At 43.8% G+C, this 17,280-nt stretch overlaps 1 protein-coding gene across 1 annotated transcript in view; it reads right to left on the bottom strand.

The window, feature by feature from the left end:
• Nucleotides 1-710: 710 nt before the first annotated feature.
• Nucleotides 711-17,280, bottom strand: part of zhx3a (zinc fingers and homeoboxes 3a) — a 19,568-nt gene continuing 2,998 nt past the window's right edge. The window contains exons 2-3 of the mRNA XM_014971458.2: nucleotides 3,782-6,647; nucleotides 711-2,396 (exon numbers count right to left, since the gene is read on the bottom strand). Of these exons, the coding sequence (XP_014826944.2) occupies nucleotides 2,363-2,396; nucleotides 3,782-6,456 (2,709 nt within the window). The 5' untranslated portion in view covers nucleotides 6,457-6,647 and the 3' untranslated portion in view covers nucleotides 711-2,362. The remainder of the gene's footprint in view (nucleotides 2,397-3,781; nucleotides 6,648-17,280) is intronic.

Below are 17,280 nucleotides of genomic sequence, written 5' to 3'. Positions count from 1 at the left end.
TGGGTAACCTTTAAAACTTCAACAGAGTCCATGCCTCCAGGAAGCCTTCGTTTCTCGATAGCCGAGACGGAGAGACCAGACTCCCGGAACGAATTACTGTCAGGCAAACGTTTGAGTCGCGTGCAGACATCATTCTGTGACTCGTAGCAGTTGAGGCTAATACCAATTAGTTGCTATCATACGCTTAGGAGCTAGCTTCATTTTTCTTCATCAGCCATGTACGGGTAAGTGTACTACACTGATTTACTTTGATTTGCTGGAACTCGCAAACACAGTGGTAGCGCATTAAAAATAAAAGGCCCGTCGGAGTCATAACATACCATGGTTCTCAAAGCTACTTTCTGAATTATTTCTAAATGCAGGTGGTTATGGTGTGCTTTATTTAGGGTAATTAGAGTAAATGTAGATTAATAAAAGGGTATGGCACAAACTAAGATTTTTATTTGTAAAAACAAATGTGAAAATATTTTACCTTCCACGTTACAATTATGCACTACTTTGTTTACACATAAAATCCCCTCCAATAAACATTGTGGTTATGTTTAAGAAATATGAATACTTTCGGACATTTTTATGGAAAGATTGTACTAACGGCTTCTCACCAGCAGATGGCACTATATTCCTCCACATTGCCTGCTACGCACTCATTTCTAACCTCTATGAACAAAGTACCAGACAAACACTGGAGCGAGGCGATGAATAAACAAGACTTTTGCTGCTTGTTGAGTAATCAGTTTATTCTGTAAAGACTCAGAAGTGTAGAAAGGATGTTACAACAGTGTTATGATCAAAGACTATTTTCCATAAAAGTTTAAGTGATCATTAACACCATAAGTCCAGATTCCATTGATCTCAAACCAAAATAAATTTGTAACATTCGACACAAGTGCATACACTGCTGGTAGGAGGCGGGCTGGGGGGGGGGGAAGCCCACCTCCCGATTTCACTTTGGATGGTATAGCACCGTTCTTCGCTATTAGCAGCTTCAAGATGCAGCTTTAGTGAGATTCATGTAGTGACTGTATGCTTCGATATAAACACAAGAAAATTCAGAGGAGAGCGACTGTCTCCTCGTTTTGGCTCTCTAGCTAGCACAAGATCTCACTCTGTCAGTGTTTAGGGATCAAATTGAGAATTTTGCTTTTAAACGGGTTTTTTTTTCTGTTTTTTTTTTTTTCTTCTGTTTCTGCCAGTTAACAATGTTCGATACAATTACAGCTTAAAGTTGAACATCTCCAAGTGTACAGAAAGCAGCACAAGATTTTTTTTTCACAGATATAGACCAACAGTGACCATCAATGCACTGGCAAGTTAATGTTTTTCTTTTTTTTTTTTTTTTTTTTGCTTTTTTTTCTCCATTATTTCTGGACAGCACAGTAGCTCGAAAGCAAGGTGATGAACAGACGACTCATATAAACACACAGACAGAGCTGAGTAAGGCAACGGTAGCGTGACAGGCTTCTCTCTGTTCAGTTTGCAGGGCAGTGTAGTGTATTGATCTTGACAGCTGTCAATACCTTTACAGTGAAGCAGATTGATTTCTGTTTTTTTTTTTTTAAGCATCGCCGTCTTCGTTAGTGCATTGTATATAGCCTCTTGCGTGTAGCTGAACTGCAAAGTGATCACCGACATTAATACAGATCTGAATAAAATGTGTTCGATTGCATCTGGACTTACAGTGACTATATAAGAGTAGATAGAATTGAAAACCCAACTAACGGAAAGAAAAAGTAAAATTCAAGGCAGTGCTGAAGTACTGGTTGCTAAAAAACAGAACAAAAAAAAATAGAGTAAAAAATATCACAAAGCCAACAATAACATTTCCTCAACACATATTTTGTTTGTCCAGGCAGTACAAACCATCTTTTATAGTGCAGTTTCAACTATATATATATATGTATGTTTATATATATATATATATATATAATTCTCCCTACAGCCCTATCCTAACCTAACTTTCGCTCATTCAAGTCAGTTTTCCAGTCAGTGTGCGTCTTTTCTTTCTTTTCTTTGATCCCTCATACTGACCTCGTTGTGCACCCTCCCCACACAACCACAAAAAAGCATGAAAGGCTTAAAACATCACAGGACTCAAAAGGTGAGAAGTTCTTTTTCTTCTGTCGGTGGCAGGAAGTGATGGCAGATGGAAGAAGAAGAAGAAGAAGACGAGGAGGAGCAGGAGGCGGACAAGGGGGGAGGGGGATATTCACAGTTTCAGTCAGAGTCCAGCGGTCCAGCTACAATCACATCTGCTGTCATTATGAACACACTTTTTTTTTGTTGTTTAAAAAAAAAAAAAAAAAACTCAAATCATAGCCAGGGGAGCAGGCCGGCCTTTAAGCGTCACGTGTCCGGTGCTTCATCACACCTCCAGCAGCTCCATCCTCAGGCGGTCCCTATGGGCAACACAAGAAGAAAACGTGAAGAAAATTCTACTTCTTAAATAAGTAGAAAAAAAAACATGCATGTGTGTGTTAAATTGGCTTTTGAAAATCTGCCGCACCAAAGGCAGTTGTGGAGATTTATTCACATATATTAGCATGCGCTCTCGATCTATAATTCAGTGCTAAGAGTCCTACTTATCTAAAAATAGCTTGTAAAACACAGACCTTTGATTGCTTGAATAAACTACTCAGCATGAGGACCTGTACACACTTCTTTTTTTACTGTACGTCAACACATCTCCCGCTACAAACAACAAGCTGTCGTGCTTTTATCACCACACCTGACTTACACTGGTTTTGCTTTCTTGACTGACAAACAGCCCTGGGCTTGTAAAAGTGTCACAGTGAATGAGGAATTTTATTTTTACTACGGGTAACATGGGCAGGCGTACGCACGGTCTGAAACCACTGAGTTGTTTACGTCGAAACATCCAGAATTTCCATGTATTGCGGTGATGTTATGAAGATGATAAATGCTCACATTCACGTCAATGTTTCGATTGTATGCTGTTGTCCAGAGCTAGATCTAGAGAAATATTCATAGGGCAACAGGAACAAGATGTTACTCCAGGTCAGGACATAATATACTTCACAAGCAATTCCAATGCAGAACTCTTGGGAAGTGTTCATTTGTGAGGGTAGTAACCACGCCCACTTCAAATCTCTGGCCAGTTTCAAAATAGTGCTTTTGGGTGCCATACAAGAACAAAGTTCTGCCAAGAACACCATGCTGATGTGCAATAAGTCAGCATCTTTTTTTAGTTTTTAAAACTTCCAACTGGCATGGCAAATAACGGTGCACCGACTGCAGTTTTCCGGCTGACTGCCTATTACCAATCTTCAAACTGACCTGCCAGTACTGATTTTTTTAAATTTTGTCTCAAACATTTCTAAGGCAAGAAAGTCACTCAATTGACAACAGCGGGGTGACTGCCCTTAACTGCAAACGTGCAGACGTGACCTGATGGGTGGGTCTGTCAGTCAGCCTTCTGAGCAAACGAGGACAGTGAATCAGTGAATAAGATCGGCTTAACATGCAAGTATCGCCTGATCACCGGTCTCCCAAGATTAAGGAAATTGGGGCTGATTTATCAGTGTATGGCAAAGCATTACTTCAGGGTGACAATAGATGCTTTCTGTTACTATCTAGAAACATATTGTAATCTGTTCAGATTCATATTAGTTCCGACTCGTTTTTGCTGGTTGTCTCCCTGGTGGATATGAATTGACGACAGTTGGTTCAAAACATTCAGCAGCAGAGGGTAGTGTTCTGTGCCTGAAAAATTGGGTGGGAACAGCGGATTTAGCATCTGTAAACTGTAAATGTGTTGTTCTACCTGGCCTGGTTGGTGTCAGTCTGCTGTTCGATCAGTGAATGACTCGCTGTGGGCTGCTGGTGCTCATCTCCTCCTTCTGACCAGGGATCCTGCAGGACTGCTGTCTGACCTGACTCCTCAGGTTTGTCGTGCTTCCTGCCACCAGTCTCGGATCCCGTCAGAGCGAGCAGCGGCTCATATGAATCCTGCCACACAAGCTGCTGCCCCGAGTCCAGCCCTGCTTTCCTGTCCGGGTGCTTGATCGATTCTTGCTCAATGAGTTTCTTTTTGGCCGGTGAAGGGTCTTTCTGTGACTCAGCCTCAGTGTCTCCGTGGCTCCTTGCGTCATCTGACTCCGCTGGAGACCGTTGATAAGTCTCCAACCACTTCAGCTGCCCATTTTTGTGGCTGTAGCGACTGTCACTGAACCAGCGCACTACCTCTGACTTAGGAAGGCCTGTCTGAATGCTTAACTCTTCGTACTGAAGGCTGCTGGGCCAACGAGTGTTGGAGAAAGCCTGCCGGAGGATTTGCAGCTGCTGCGGGGTCTTGTTGCCCCAGGGTGGCGAGAAAGACGTATGGCAGGCCGACACCTCAATGTCACATTTGGGTTCTTGATGGACAGCGTCGGATGTGGTCTGCGGTTCGTTCATCTTCAGCCTTTTAAAATTGATCTTAATGGGGTCAACTCTGAGCTCTTTCCGTGCCCTCTCGCCGATAATTAGGTCCTCCTCCTTAATGAGCTTCTGTAAGATTGACATGCCTTTCATGGGAAAGTCTTTGTTGCATCCACCCTCATCTATAATAGATGAGTTGCTTGTTGTAATGACAGTAGTGCTGGTGCTTTCAGTTGGGGGTTTGCTGGCATTATTCTTGTTTGGAACGCTGTCATCACAGGTGGAACTGCAGTTTTCACTGCTAATGCTGCTGCTGTTGGTCTTGTGAACGTGGCTGTTGTTTTCATCGTCAGCCCCGTCAGCATGAGCCCCATCTGGATCACAAACAATGAAGCTGCTGTGATGACTGTTACAGTTTGTTTTTGATTTGCTGGTGTTGTCGATGATCACTTGACTCGTGGTGCTGTTCGAACCCTCTGATCCAGTTGGTAAACTGTTGCTCTTGGTGCTTGGTTCGGTGTTGGTGTCAGCAACGCAGTGCTCACTGTTATTGCTAGTGTCTGCGGAGCAGGCGGCAACGCTGTTGGTGGTTTTGGCCGGGTCGCTGTTGTCGTTTACCGATTTTCTGCTCTCAACACCATTAGTAATGCTGGAACAGTTGCTGCTACTGCTGCTTCGACTGCTGCTGGTGCTATTGACACAACCGCTGCTTCCAGCCGCATCCAGCCCGTTGCTCTTTTCTTGCTCCACAGTGAGTTCTGTACTCTTAGTAGGCTCCTGTGTTGCTCGAGCAGTACATGGAAACTTTGGTGGGGCAACCGGAGAAGAATACGAGACCCTTGTCACATGCGGCTTGGTTGACAAGTTGGCCTGTGTCGCTATGACTCCAACGGGCCTTGGTTTTATACCACTGTATGGAACTTTGGCCATCTGAAAGTTTGGTCCTTTTGAGCCTGGAAGGCCAGTGACAGTGTGGTGAGTTACGATGTGATTGACCTGTTGTGCTGTCACAGGTTGCTTCTGGGGTGCTCCTCCTTGGAAAACAGTGTTGAACATCTTCCTCCTGGCCTCCTCGATCTCTTCAGGAGACCAGCTGATGCCCTGTTTAAGCCTTTGGGCAGTAAACCATAGCTTGATTTGCTCTTCTGGAAACTCCGAAACCACCGTCAGGTAGCAGAGCTCGGCTTTGGTCGGGTAGGGAAATTTGCCAAACGATGTCTTGAGAAAACTGCTGGTATCCATGGCGGCATCGTAGGTGGGGATGCTGCTGAGAGGGATCATCACCTTTGGAAGATCTTTATTCACGTCAGAGGAAGTGGGGGAATAAAGAGGAGGAGTGTGCTGGTGAAAGACTTGGTTGGACACTGTCGTAATCACATGAGTGACAGTGGTCCTCGGCATAGCTGGGGTCCCAGACGTACTGAGAGCCCCGTTTTGGAGTTCAGGCACATTATTCAGCAGGCTAGGGTCTGCATCCTTTCCAGTGTCTATCTTCCGTACCTCCACAGTGTGAGATACAACAATCTTTTTGTGCTCCCCCTTGGCTTTCATCAACTTTGCGATTGGTGTTTTAGTGAGGGAGATCCCAGATTCTTTGTTGTCTTCTCCACTGTCTGTAAAGAGGCTTTGCTCTACAGTTGTTACTCCATCTCTCTTGTTGACACTGAGGGAGGCAGTAACCAAGCCCTCCATAATCTTGGGGTGGGCGTTAGCGTTGTGCAGCGCCAGAGCCTCGAAGCGGACAACCGACACCCCGCAGTTCAGGCAGTAGAAGGTGGGCTGGGCTCTGAAGTCTAAGTGGCAGTTATGCATGTGATCCAAAAAGTAATTTAGATCTCTGGACTCGAATCGGCAAGTGACGCAGCTGTAAGTACCTCCTTTCTGCGTTTCACTGCTGCTTTCGGATTTGGAGGAGCTGTGAGAAAAGTGGGCTGACTCCTCTCCAGAGATGCTGAGAATGCTGTCTTCTGGGATTGTTGGTAGGAGTTCTGGTAGCGAGCCCAGAACAATTTCCTCACGTGCATGTTTGGATTTGGATGGTATCATGCAGGGCACAGTGGATTTCCTTTTGCTGGCCATATCGCAGCTTGGTGTAAATGTGAGTGAGTGGTAGTCTGGCGTGATGAGAGCAGAGGGTAGGTGAATAGTGAAAGGGTTTGAGTGGGGTTTGGTGTCATGGACCAGCCACAGAGATATCACAGTGTTGCTTCATGCCTTCTACCAATTTGGGATTCCTGTCACATGGACAAGTTTAACAGCTCAGGTCGAACCTGGGAGAAACGAGAACAAAAGAAGAAAACATGACTATTTCAGCACATCTCCAGTGTAAGAGTCAGAAAAACAGAAAAAGTCATTAGCAAGTTTAGGAGGAGCTAGCCAGGGCTGGAGCTGTGAAGGTATTTTTTTTAACTTAATGGAAAAAAGAAGTTCTGAACTGCTGTATTTTATACATTTCTAAATATAGTTGAAAGCAAATATAAACGCACTATAAAAACACATTTTTTCCTCAGTCTGTCATTAAATCAGACCAAATTTTTCCTGGGAATGTATTTTAAGGCAACACTCAAACACACGGTAACCGTAGCATGTTCAGTCATTTCATTCAGGATAGACACTGGGTAAAAACGTTGAATCAACCCCAGAACAAAAGCAAAACTACTTTCTGAAAATGCTACGTGAACCAGCAAAAAAGTATAAAAAGACATTTTATAGTTAGCAGATGCACTTAGGGACAAAAACATCAATTTCTGGAGATGTGACTTATGGTCCTAAGAAATAAAAAGTGATGTGTTTGGCCGTAAATGTTGCAAACCGAAGAACACAAGCCCCAGTGTGAAGCATGGGGGAGGCAGCATCATGTTGTGGAGATATTTTGCTGCAGGAGGGACAGGTGCACTTCTTAAAAGTACTACATTTAAAGGAAGTAAATGAAATGTAAAAAATGAGAGATACATCTGGTATTCAGACTGCAATCTTTTCCATTGTATCACCATCTACAGGCCTGGCATAGTTACTGCAGTGTTTAGGGTCATTTTCAGTGTTTCCATAAGGAACTAAACACGTTAGCAAATGTTGTATTTATCTTAAATCTTAACTACAAGATTGTTTCGGGTGAACTATTTCTATATGGACAAGCCCTAAAAAACCTTGACGATGATGTGTTAATAATCAATCTGTTGTGATTCCCTTGCATTAAAAAAGAAATTGTCAGCTCAAACTTGACCCCACATCCTCTTGACTCCAACCTTTAGGCATCCTCGCGGTACAGAAAACCGAGGCGTGAAATCTGAAATGGGAACTTAATCGTTCAATCTGTAAATTATGTACGTTACAGTTGCCACTATATGCAGATGATCGGGAGGTTAATAGCTTGCATGTCGGTATAAAAAGCATAAAATATACGAGACGGTGAGCAGAATGCAGAGAAAATGAGCATCCCCACTCAGGGTTAATAGGTGTGGGTGGAAATATGGAGCGTGAAAGGAACTGGCAGTATCAGCAGTTAATGCACCAAGGTAAAAGAGTTAAGCCCTTTTCCCTTATGACAACATTTTTACATTTCATCAGATATGAAGGTCACAGTTAATGATTCTTGAAGAGGGAAGGTCATGTGACTCTCTCGCTCACTAGATTTTTTTTCTTCTTCTCCTTCTACTGTAGTTTATGCACCAGTTTATTCATACACTAAAATTAGACCGGTCTAATTACCTACTTATGGGAGAAAGAAAATCAAAACAGACAAAGGCTTTTTTTGGTCAAAACAAAATAAAGAAAAAGTGAGGATTTTCACTGACACACAGACACACACACACTTCCTTAATCAGTGCCGCCTGTCAGTTTGTTCTGCGCTTTGCTTGGATTTACAGACTTCTGTGTAGATGTCACTTTTTATGATTTCAAAAAGCAGACTGCAATAATTGACCACGGCCAGAAATGACAGTCGGTGATGTTTTATTTTTCTTCCCTTGTGCTGCAGTAGGATCGGCTCTTCTAGTCTGTAATGGGGCGTGACCTCCCAAATTATTTTTAGCGAAGCTTCCTGCTAATATTGTTGCGTTTAGTGAGCGTTATGTTGTCCTGTGACGAGCACGTTCAGCTAAGGAAAGCGTTAATGTCAGCGAGTGACTGCCTGTTACCTGGAGCGCCCAAGGGATTTTCACACCCATCGAGTGTGATCGAGTCACTCCTCTCCACATCAGGTGCCAAAAGTATCTAACCTCACCAACTGTTTCGCATTGTTTCTGCAGCCTCAAATATGCAAAATATGCACACAGGTTTCATACCTGCCAAAAAAAGAATTCCTTCTCATTGTGAGTCTAGGTGCCATTTTAAGACAGCATGGTGTGCATTGTTTGTGTAAAACAGAAAAATATTAAAATCTGTCAAATACATTCACATCCTCCTGACCCGATCGACCCTGGCAGGACAGATAAAGTTATCCTTCTGGCAGGTTTACGTAAAATTAATTTTACTAACTCGTTTCTTCTGTTGAAAGTAATAATAATAATAATAATAATAATCTCAGAGAATCTGAGGAAGAAGCCAAAATTAGGGTGATAGCAAAGAGGTCTTACAACCTCAAAGACTTGGAGCTCATCACTAAATATAAATTCACTAAATCCCAGGGGAAACCAGAAAAATGCTGCTCCGCAGTTAGAAGTAGAGGTTTTATTGCTGAAATGACAAGATAAAACTATTCAGTTAAAAGTGATCTGTATAAAATTATTACAAACATGTTAAAAGAATTTTGGGAGATGGCCATCATTTCTAACCAGAAACCAAGAAGTTCAATTAAAATCATTTTGAATTTTAATCTGCCAGGTGCGTGAATAATTTTGGATATCTCCCATGCAAATGTATTCCTTTTAGCACCTCTATTTCTGCTCCTCTGAAAGTTAACTATCTTTTCATGCTTTATGAACGCCATGTTGTTCATTGCTGTAAAAAAGCAGCAATAAACAACACATTGCTGCTTCAATTCGTGGATGAATTGAAATTGATTTCCTTTATTGGATATTGTATGTCTATGGCAACGCAGTGTATAGAACAAAAAAGGAATGCACGATATATCTACACTAACTTTGTATTGTACTGTCCAATCTTAGTCGTCTTTATAAAATATCAGTATCAGTCTGATCAATAAAACAGAACTCATGTTTATTTTCCATCTTGGACCAATATGGATATCCAATATTGTTGTTATTCTTATGGTTGAGAGACCCATATTTAGCAATATATATATTTTAGAGATGCATATATTGATACTAACCAATATTAGTTATTTTAGCACTTTGGAACTGGTCTCATAAAACTGGGCTACAACGAACAATACTTATTTCCATCTTGGACAGATATCAATATCCAATATTATTGTTGCTGTTGTGGCCGATAGCCGATATTTACCAATATAATTTACACACCATCGAAAAAAACAACAACCAGACCTCTGACTGTACCACTGCTTCACTGGTGGTGGTTTAATAGCGTGGGGATATTTTTCTTGACACTTTAGTCGTCTTAATAACAATGGAGCATTGCTGAAACCCCACCTGAGTATTTCTGCCGGCCACATCCAGGCCTTCATGACCACATTGCAACAACCTTCTGGGTACATCATGTCACAAAGCTCAGATCAGCTCAAACTGGTCACCAGATTTCAATCCAGTAGAGACACTTTGGAGTGAAGCGGAAGAGGAGACATGAAGCTGTCATGTCAATTTGGACCAGGAAGCAAAACGGGTTTCCACCTGGTACTAGAAAGGTGTACCTAATAAAGAGGTAACAGGGTAATAGTTCATTAACTTCGGCTCTTTGTTCCAACATCGCATTCAATCCTTCCTTCACCTCCCCCGCCTTATTTGTTTACATGATTATGGTGCTTGCTTATTCATCCATTTACTTGCAGGAAACTGAGCTCTCCCTATTAGATCTATTTTGTTCTGAGGAAAAATACAAATAGTCCCATGCTGCAACATTAATATGTCTCTTCTCTTGAACAACAAATGCGTTTCAGCGTTATTTACTTTGTCGGTAATCATTTTACTGCCGTTTATTTGACGGCTTTGAACGGAGAGTCAAAATGGAGATTAAATGAGTCTGGAATGTGAGGAGACACAGTATTCTGAAAAAGATACAGTCTTTCTGATACTTTGTATAGGTAGCAGAAAGGTCACACGTGTAAGAATGCAGCACATCAAAATGCACACAAATATGACTTTTCACTCTCACTTCTCATTCTCTGTTCTCAAACTGAAAGGAAACACTGAATTAAATATTCCTTTTTGTTTCTATCTCCAAGCACTAAAACATGACGATCAAATGAGGGGGAAAAAAGTATCAAGTCGGAGGCAGGCCCCTGCAGCCCATGCCCTCTGCTTGAACTCCTGACACACACTTGCACTCTCACACTGCCACAGTGCATCACTCCCCGTCCTCATTTCAGAGTCTGGAGACGCATCGGAGTGTAACACGCCGCTGCAGACCGGCCTTGTCCCGTTGCTTCCCTCACGGCTGGCTTTCCACCGTCCTCCTGACCCACCAAAACCACTCCGGCATTCTGGGACGCAAAGATCACTCCACACACTTCCAGCCCCACATCATCATTATATTTACCCTATTTATTGTTTGTGCACGCTGCGGCGGAGCACTTTCGCAGACATTAAGTTGCGTGTTCACTGTGGCTGGTTACATGTTAAATAAAAGATTAACCTGTTCCAAAGCTAAACCCTCAAACGACTGCCCACAGGTACACCACGTTCCCACTGTGACGTCATCCTCATAACTACCTCTTTTGTTTTTAATCGTACCTCGCGTTAAAAAAAAGAAATAAAAAGGAAAAAAAAATAATAAAACACCAAAACTAGGTCAGCAGCATCTTATGCAGTAATCCCGGTTCGTTGCATCCCAACGCGGGCGTGCGCTGTATGTTTTGCCCACCAGAGAGGTTATGGTAGTCCCTGCTGGCACGCTCAATTAACCCCTGCTGAGGACATAGAAGTCTCCGGGATTGCTACGCTGAGCGAGAGATTTACGAGTCAGCTTTCACGCAACAGCCATCTGCCTTAGACGTGGTCCTATAGTATAGATATGCAGCCGCAGCATGGTGGCTTTCTTCGTTTAGAGAGGTCTGGAGTAATGATGCAGTTCATGTAGCACAACACCGTAAACACCACAATTATTCATAGGTTTAATGCAATGAACATGTTTCTTCAAAGGTGGGAGTAATATGACTGACTTTTGAAGTGACCAGAATCCTGACTTTGAATCTGACAGCTAAGGATTATGGTGATGGTAAGGAGGCATTTCCATCTTAAAGACTTGGAGCTTTTCACCACAGAGAGGAAGTGCTGTTTCTAACAGCGTTCTGAACAGGGTGCCTGGCCAATAGTTTTGAACCAATTTTATGCACCGATCTTCTCTAACTCTGAAAATCAGCCACTGTGCCTTTGGGAGAGGACCCGCCCACCAGGTCACATTTCTCATCATGTGTGGTTGACAACAGTCACCCCACTGTTGTCAACATCGGCACTATGTTGTTATATTCAGTAACTTTTCAGGGGAAAAAAGCTGGCATCAGTCAGAATCGGAATCAGCAGCTCAGGCTTTTTAGCCCTCCAGCAGTCTTTAGAGATGGGGTCAGTTGGACCCCGCATTCGCTTTTATGAGTTTTTCTCTTTTTTATAGGGTTTCGGGAACTGACTATCTGATGGCGCTTCCCTGCGCTCCTCCTGAGCGTCATACTAAGAAAGCTGGAGGGTTAAAAAGCGGTGACCAGCCAAAAAACTTAAATTGGTGCACCCCTAGACCTGAGCTCTTCCTTTGAGAACATTTTTCCAAGATAATTGAATTAAATGTATAAGCAAAGCACAAAACAAGCGCTAATCAATACTATAGTTTAGAGAAAAACATCTTTCTCTAGAGATCTAAGAGATAAAGAGTAAGTAATCCACAGAGGAGAGGAAATCATTCTGTGGCCAGACTGGCCTTGTACAGAAGCTTGTCTCAGGAAAAAAAAAATAATCCACTTCACTTCCTGAATGAATTGGAGGGGGGAAAAAAGGCCCAAAACAAACCCAAAGTTGAGCAAGGTTACATAAAGAATCAGGTCACCTATGAAAAGAATGGGCTGCTTTATGTAGCGGGCGAGACGTGCGATCAGACAACAAGGGCCGTCCAGACAGGGAGAAGCTGAATGGATGCTCCTGAAAGGCCTGGCCTTGTGTTTCAGCTCACTGGGTAGACAACAGCTCAGACGACGGCCGTCCCCGGTGTGTCGCATGCCCCCGTGCTGGCACTGGCTCTGTGGCACAGAGGGAGGAAACTCTTTTCATCTCAGCAGACCGGAGGAGCCACGCAGCAGTAGCAGCATCCGAAGTGAGCGAGAAGTGGCACAGCTCTCAGACGGGCTTTTTCCTGAACGCCCACGCGCGGAGCGAGCGCCGAGGCTGCCGCGCGCCGGACTAAAAACCGTGTTTGAACCATTCAGCTTTTTTTTTTCCCTTTCCCAAAACAAGCCTTTCAAAACAAATGGGATTAAGCTAGGTTTAAATTCTGATGGGGTTTTACACGTTCCGCTGGATTTAAGGTTTACAGCACAGCTCCCCTCCAGGTGTGCTCTTATAACCCTAATATAATACTTAAATCTAATTAGTATGTAATTGTATAATCTATGGGCTGCACAGTGGCGCAGTTGGTAGAGCTGTCGCCTTGCAGCAAGAAGGTTCTGGGTTCAATTCCTGGTCTTTCTGCATGGAGTTTGCATGTTCTCCCTGTGCATGTATGGGTTTTCTCCAGGTACTCTGGTTTCTTCCCACAGTCCAAGAACATGGGTTAATTGGCCTCTCCAAAAAACTTTAATGTACTTTATTTATAGATGAGTAGTGGATTATTTTGAAGTGGGAAGGAAATGAATTATGATTCCAAAAGGTGTGGCATACATTTGTATTCAGGCACCCTAAGTTAATAGTTTGTAGAACCACCTTAGGCTGTGATTACAGCTGCAAGTCTTTTGTATGTCCCTACTAGCTTTGCATATCTAGACAACAGATTTTGTTTTGTCTGGTCTTCTTTGCAAATGAGCCAGTCAGATTGGATGAAGAGCAACTGTGGATAATGATTTTAAAGTTTCAGCACATGAACCTCAATTGAGTTTAGGTCTGGCCTTTTGACTGTGGCATATTAAAAGATGAATGCTGCAATCTAAACGTATTTCCGGCTGTGTTTAGGATTGTAGTCCTGCTGGAAGGAGAATCTAATCCCCAGTTCCAAGTCTTTTACAGCCTAGAACAGTTTTTCTTGGCTTATCCTTTATTTGGCATCATTCATCTCCCCTACAGCACTGACTAGCCCCATGTTTCCCACTGAAGAAAATAATCCCCCACTACAAGATGCTGCCACCACCATTTTTTACCATAGTGTATTTAGCGAGTTGGTTTTCCTCTACGCATAGTATTTTCCTTGTAGACCATAAAGTTTTCTAAAGATCAATTGGGGACCAAAATTACAACATTTGTTACATGTTCAGCTGATACTCCACTGGGTCAAATTATCCAAGCCAACCAAAAATCCTGCTCCTCTCCTCGCCTGTGGTGGGCTACACCAAGAACCACTGAATGAAACGACAGGAATACCTCAGAAGAAGATATCGAGCGCAACTTCCTTCACAAAATGAAAACAAAAATCTAATTTATTTGTATTTTAGCAGTTGTAGAAGTTCTCTATTGTCTCTGATAAAAGACCACAAATCATTTCTCCCGCTAGTGTTCAAGTCGCACATTTTTTATTGTATTTACCCAGAATTCAATGCACTATAGTCCACTTCCTGCTTTTGGTGTGGTCTCTGGCTCACTTGCATCCACATATGCGCCTAAGTTCGCCGAGGTTTTTAGGCAGACCAGAACTTGATTTTTGGTCTGCATCAGGGTTCAATTGCACATTTATACCTCCTCAAACGAACAGGACTTTCTGAACTAGAGCAAACAGGGCTTTATTTAGGGGAGTTGGTAAAAAGGGGCTGAGTACAAATGTACACCACACTATTATTAGTAAAAAAAGAAGCGCTGTGTAACATTTTCCTTGTCCTTACTGTTGGCCTGTCACAGAAAAATTCAAATAAAATACAGAGGTTTCTGGCAATAAAGTCACAAAATGTGAAAAAATTCGAGCGGTGTGAATACTTTGGCAAAGCTTTGTATATTGGAGCGTGTTGTTCCTATTTGAGCAATTCAATTAAGAGAAACCAGAGTGTATTCCCTCTCCTCCCCTCATAAACTGCTGCAGTAATTACAATATTACAACAGTAAAATAAATAAATAAATAAAGAATCCCATCCCCAATCCACAGCAAGTCGCTACCAGTGGAAAAGAGGAGCGAGGCTGCAAAGTGGCTGCTAGACACTAAAATTTAATTCAAAACAGTTCACCAATTCAGACACTCCCAGATTACTGGGTCACCTACGGCTGACGTCGGGCGAATGTGGACCTGCGTTTTTTGTTGGGTTTTTTTGGTTGTCGTTGTCTTGTCACATGAAGGCTGGAGGAGAGGAAAGGACAAAGGAAGACGAAACTCAGACGTTTGGGTGTGAAGTGAGAGGATGACTGATGATGATGAGGATGATGACAGGCTGTGCCGTTTCAATATTCCTCCCTGCTGACACCCTGCGTAGGCACATACTCCCTCCTCACCTCCGCACCATTTAGCACCTGCACGGCTCTCCAAATCTTCGCTCTCAGAAGTGAGGAGCTGGTAAAGAGCGTCACGGTGTGACAGTCTCAGAGGGGCGAGAACACACACTCACACGCTCACACACCCACACACACACAAAACGAGAAACGAGAACAAAAAAACCCAAAACACTAAAATAAAAGCAGAAATCCTCAAGCTTATGACAACATTTGTTTTGTGTGTAATTTGCTCTGACAGTGATCTGCGGCTGTCTTCAGTGTCCTTAAAAAAAAAAAAAGAGTGGAGAAAACCTGGAGGGAGAGGAAGAAGGCGGCGGGGGGGGGGTACGTCTGTCAGACATTTGAATGATCAAAAAAAAAAAATCTGTTTAGCAAAAAACGTTTCTGCCAAACATCCATTAGAGAGATTAATGTCATGTGAGTGGATCAGCTGGACACCCAAATATAAGCCAGGGACAGAGGAAAACGACAGTCTTCCACAGAGAGGAGCACTGGGAACAATGGTGCCTCATTTATACGGATGAACGTGATCCAGCGCCGGGAGGCTCGAGATGGCTGACTGGACCGTCTGCGATTCTTCCAGTTTTTCCTGCGAATTCGGGCTGCTCAGTTGTCCAGTATGTGCCGGTTCGGGGTGGAGGGAAGTGTTTGGGACAAGATGGACAGGCAGGTTTTACACTCTGAGCACGGATGGCGGTGTACGTGTGCAGAAAAGCGATATAGAGTCATGGGAGTCATTAGCGCGGCGCTCCTACAGGTCCCCACTCCAGCCCAGATGAAGACCCTGGGCAGTGAGGGGAACGGGGAGTTGGCGAGTGGTCTGCTTGTTTTCTTTCCTTCAGATGGGCGTGTTTGTGTTCGTAGTGATGTCTGAATGTCTGAGACGCAGGTGTTGTTAGCCAGCTTCGTGCTTCTCCTCACCAACACACACACACACACACACACACACACACACACACACACACACACCCCACCCCTTTACCTCCATAACTGCAGCCTCGTCCACTGGGAGACTGGTCGGTGATGCCACTCATGTGTTAACATTGCCATGGCAACTCCACTCTTCCCCTTGCCCACCACACCACACACAACACAGTCCCCTGTCCACACCCACCAAAACAGCAAGACACAAATACACACACACACGCGCGCATGGTGAATTCCTTGGACTGCATCCGGAGCGGGGCAAACCTAATCCCAACGCCCCGCCGGCTGGGTTTGAAAAGTCCACACAAGGCGCGAGGTTCAGCTTTGGTCGAGGCCCGCGACTGCTTCCCCCCGCAGCTGTGTTGCTCCGGTTGACGGGGCCTAATGGGAGGAATATCACAGCTGAACAAGCTACAAATGATCCCCCCCCCTATCTGGGGAGTTTTTAGTCCTGTGAAACCGTCGCGAAGGCCTTGCCGGCTGAGGCGGTACGGTGTGTACCTCGCCGCCCTCCGACCTGGCGTCTGATGGAGCCCTCGTCGTACCAACGCTCCCATTTGCAGCCCAGATGAATGAACCCAAAAAAGCATCTGAGTCACGAATCCTTTTACATCACTTTTAATGAATAACTTCCTCCGCTCCGTAGCCAAGAATACAGACGCTCATAAAAGGGGAGGAATTAAGGCGAAAAGAAGGAAAGATGGCGGCACAGCGCCCATTGTAGTGTCCATCTTAAAATGGCTGACATTACAGCCTCTTCAAAACCACCAAAGCCTGGCAAATGCCAGCTCCTGCTGACTGAACCTTTCTTACATGGGACAGAGAAAAGAGGCAGGGGCTCTTCTAACGCCCCCACCCCTTCACCACCCACTATAGCCTGAAGGCTTTTTTTCAGAGCACAAACATTTCTTTTGGTTGGAACTATGCAAACATGCTGGTTTAGTGGGGCTCTTGGAGCGGGCTGGGCTTCGATACAGCATTGGTCTGACGACAAAAGCAACACCGAGAGGGATGAAAGACCCAAAGAGAAGTGAACCTGTGAGGAACGCTGTCCTTTCAGGAAGGGAAAAAATGGGGACTCGGTGTTGTCGTTTGGATAATTTTCTGCAAAAGATCTGTTTATGTCAAAACAGTTTGAAGATCCAGTTGGCATTAGACTGTAGGGTTTTTTTCTCTCTCTCTGTCTCTCTCTCCTCTGAACTCGAGGAATGTTATACACTGCATGTCGGCTAAATCTGCAAATCATGACCATATGACCCTCTCCTCTGTATTCTCTGGCATGGTATTCATTTTG

This window comes from Poecilia mexicana, unplaced genomic scaffold (assembly GCF_051168715.1).
Source record: "Poecilia mexicana isolate PSO_F unplaced genomic scaffold, ASM5116871v1 scaffold_5, whole genome shotgun sequence".
Taxonomy (NCBI): Eukaryota; Metazoa; Chordata; class Actinopteri; order Cyprinodontiformes; family Poeciliidae; genus Poecilia; species Poecilia mexicana.
The sequence above is the reverse complement of the archived record's forward strand: the minus strand, read 5'-3'. Positions and strand labels throughout refer to the sequence as shown.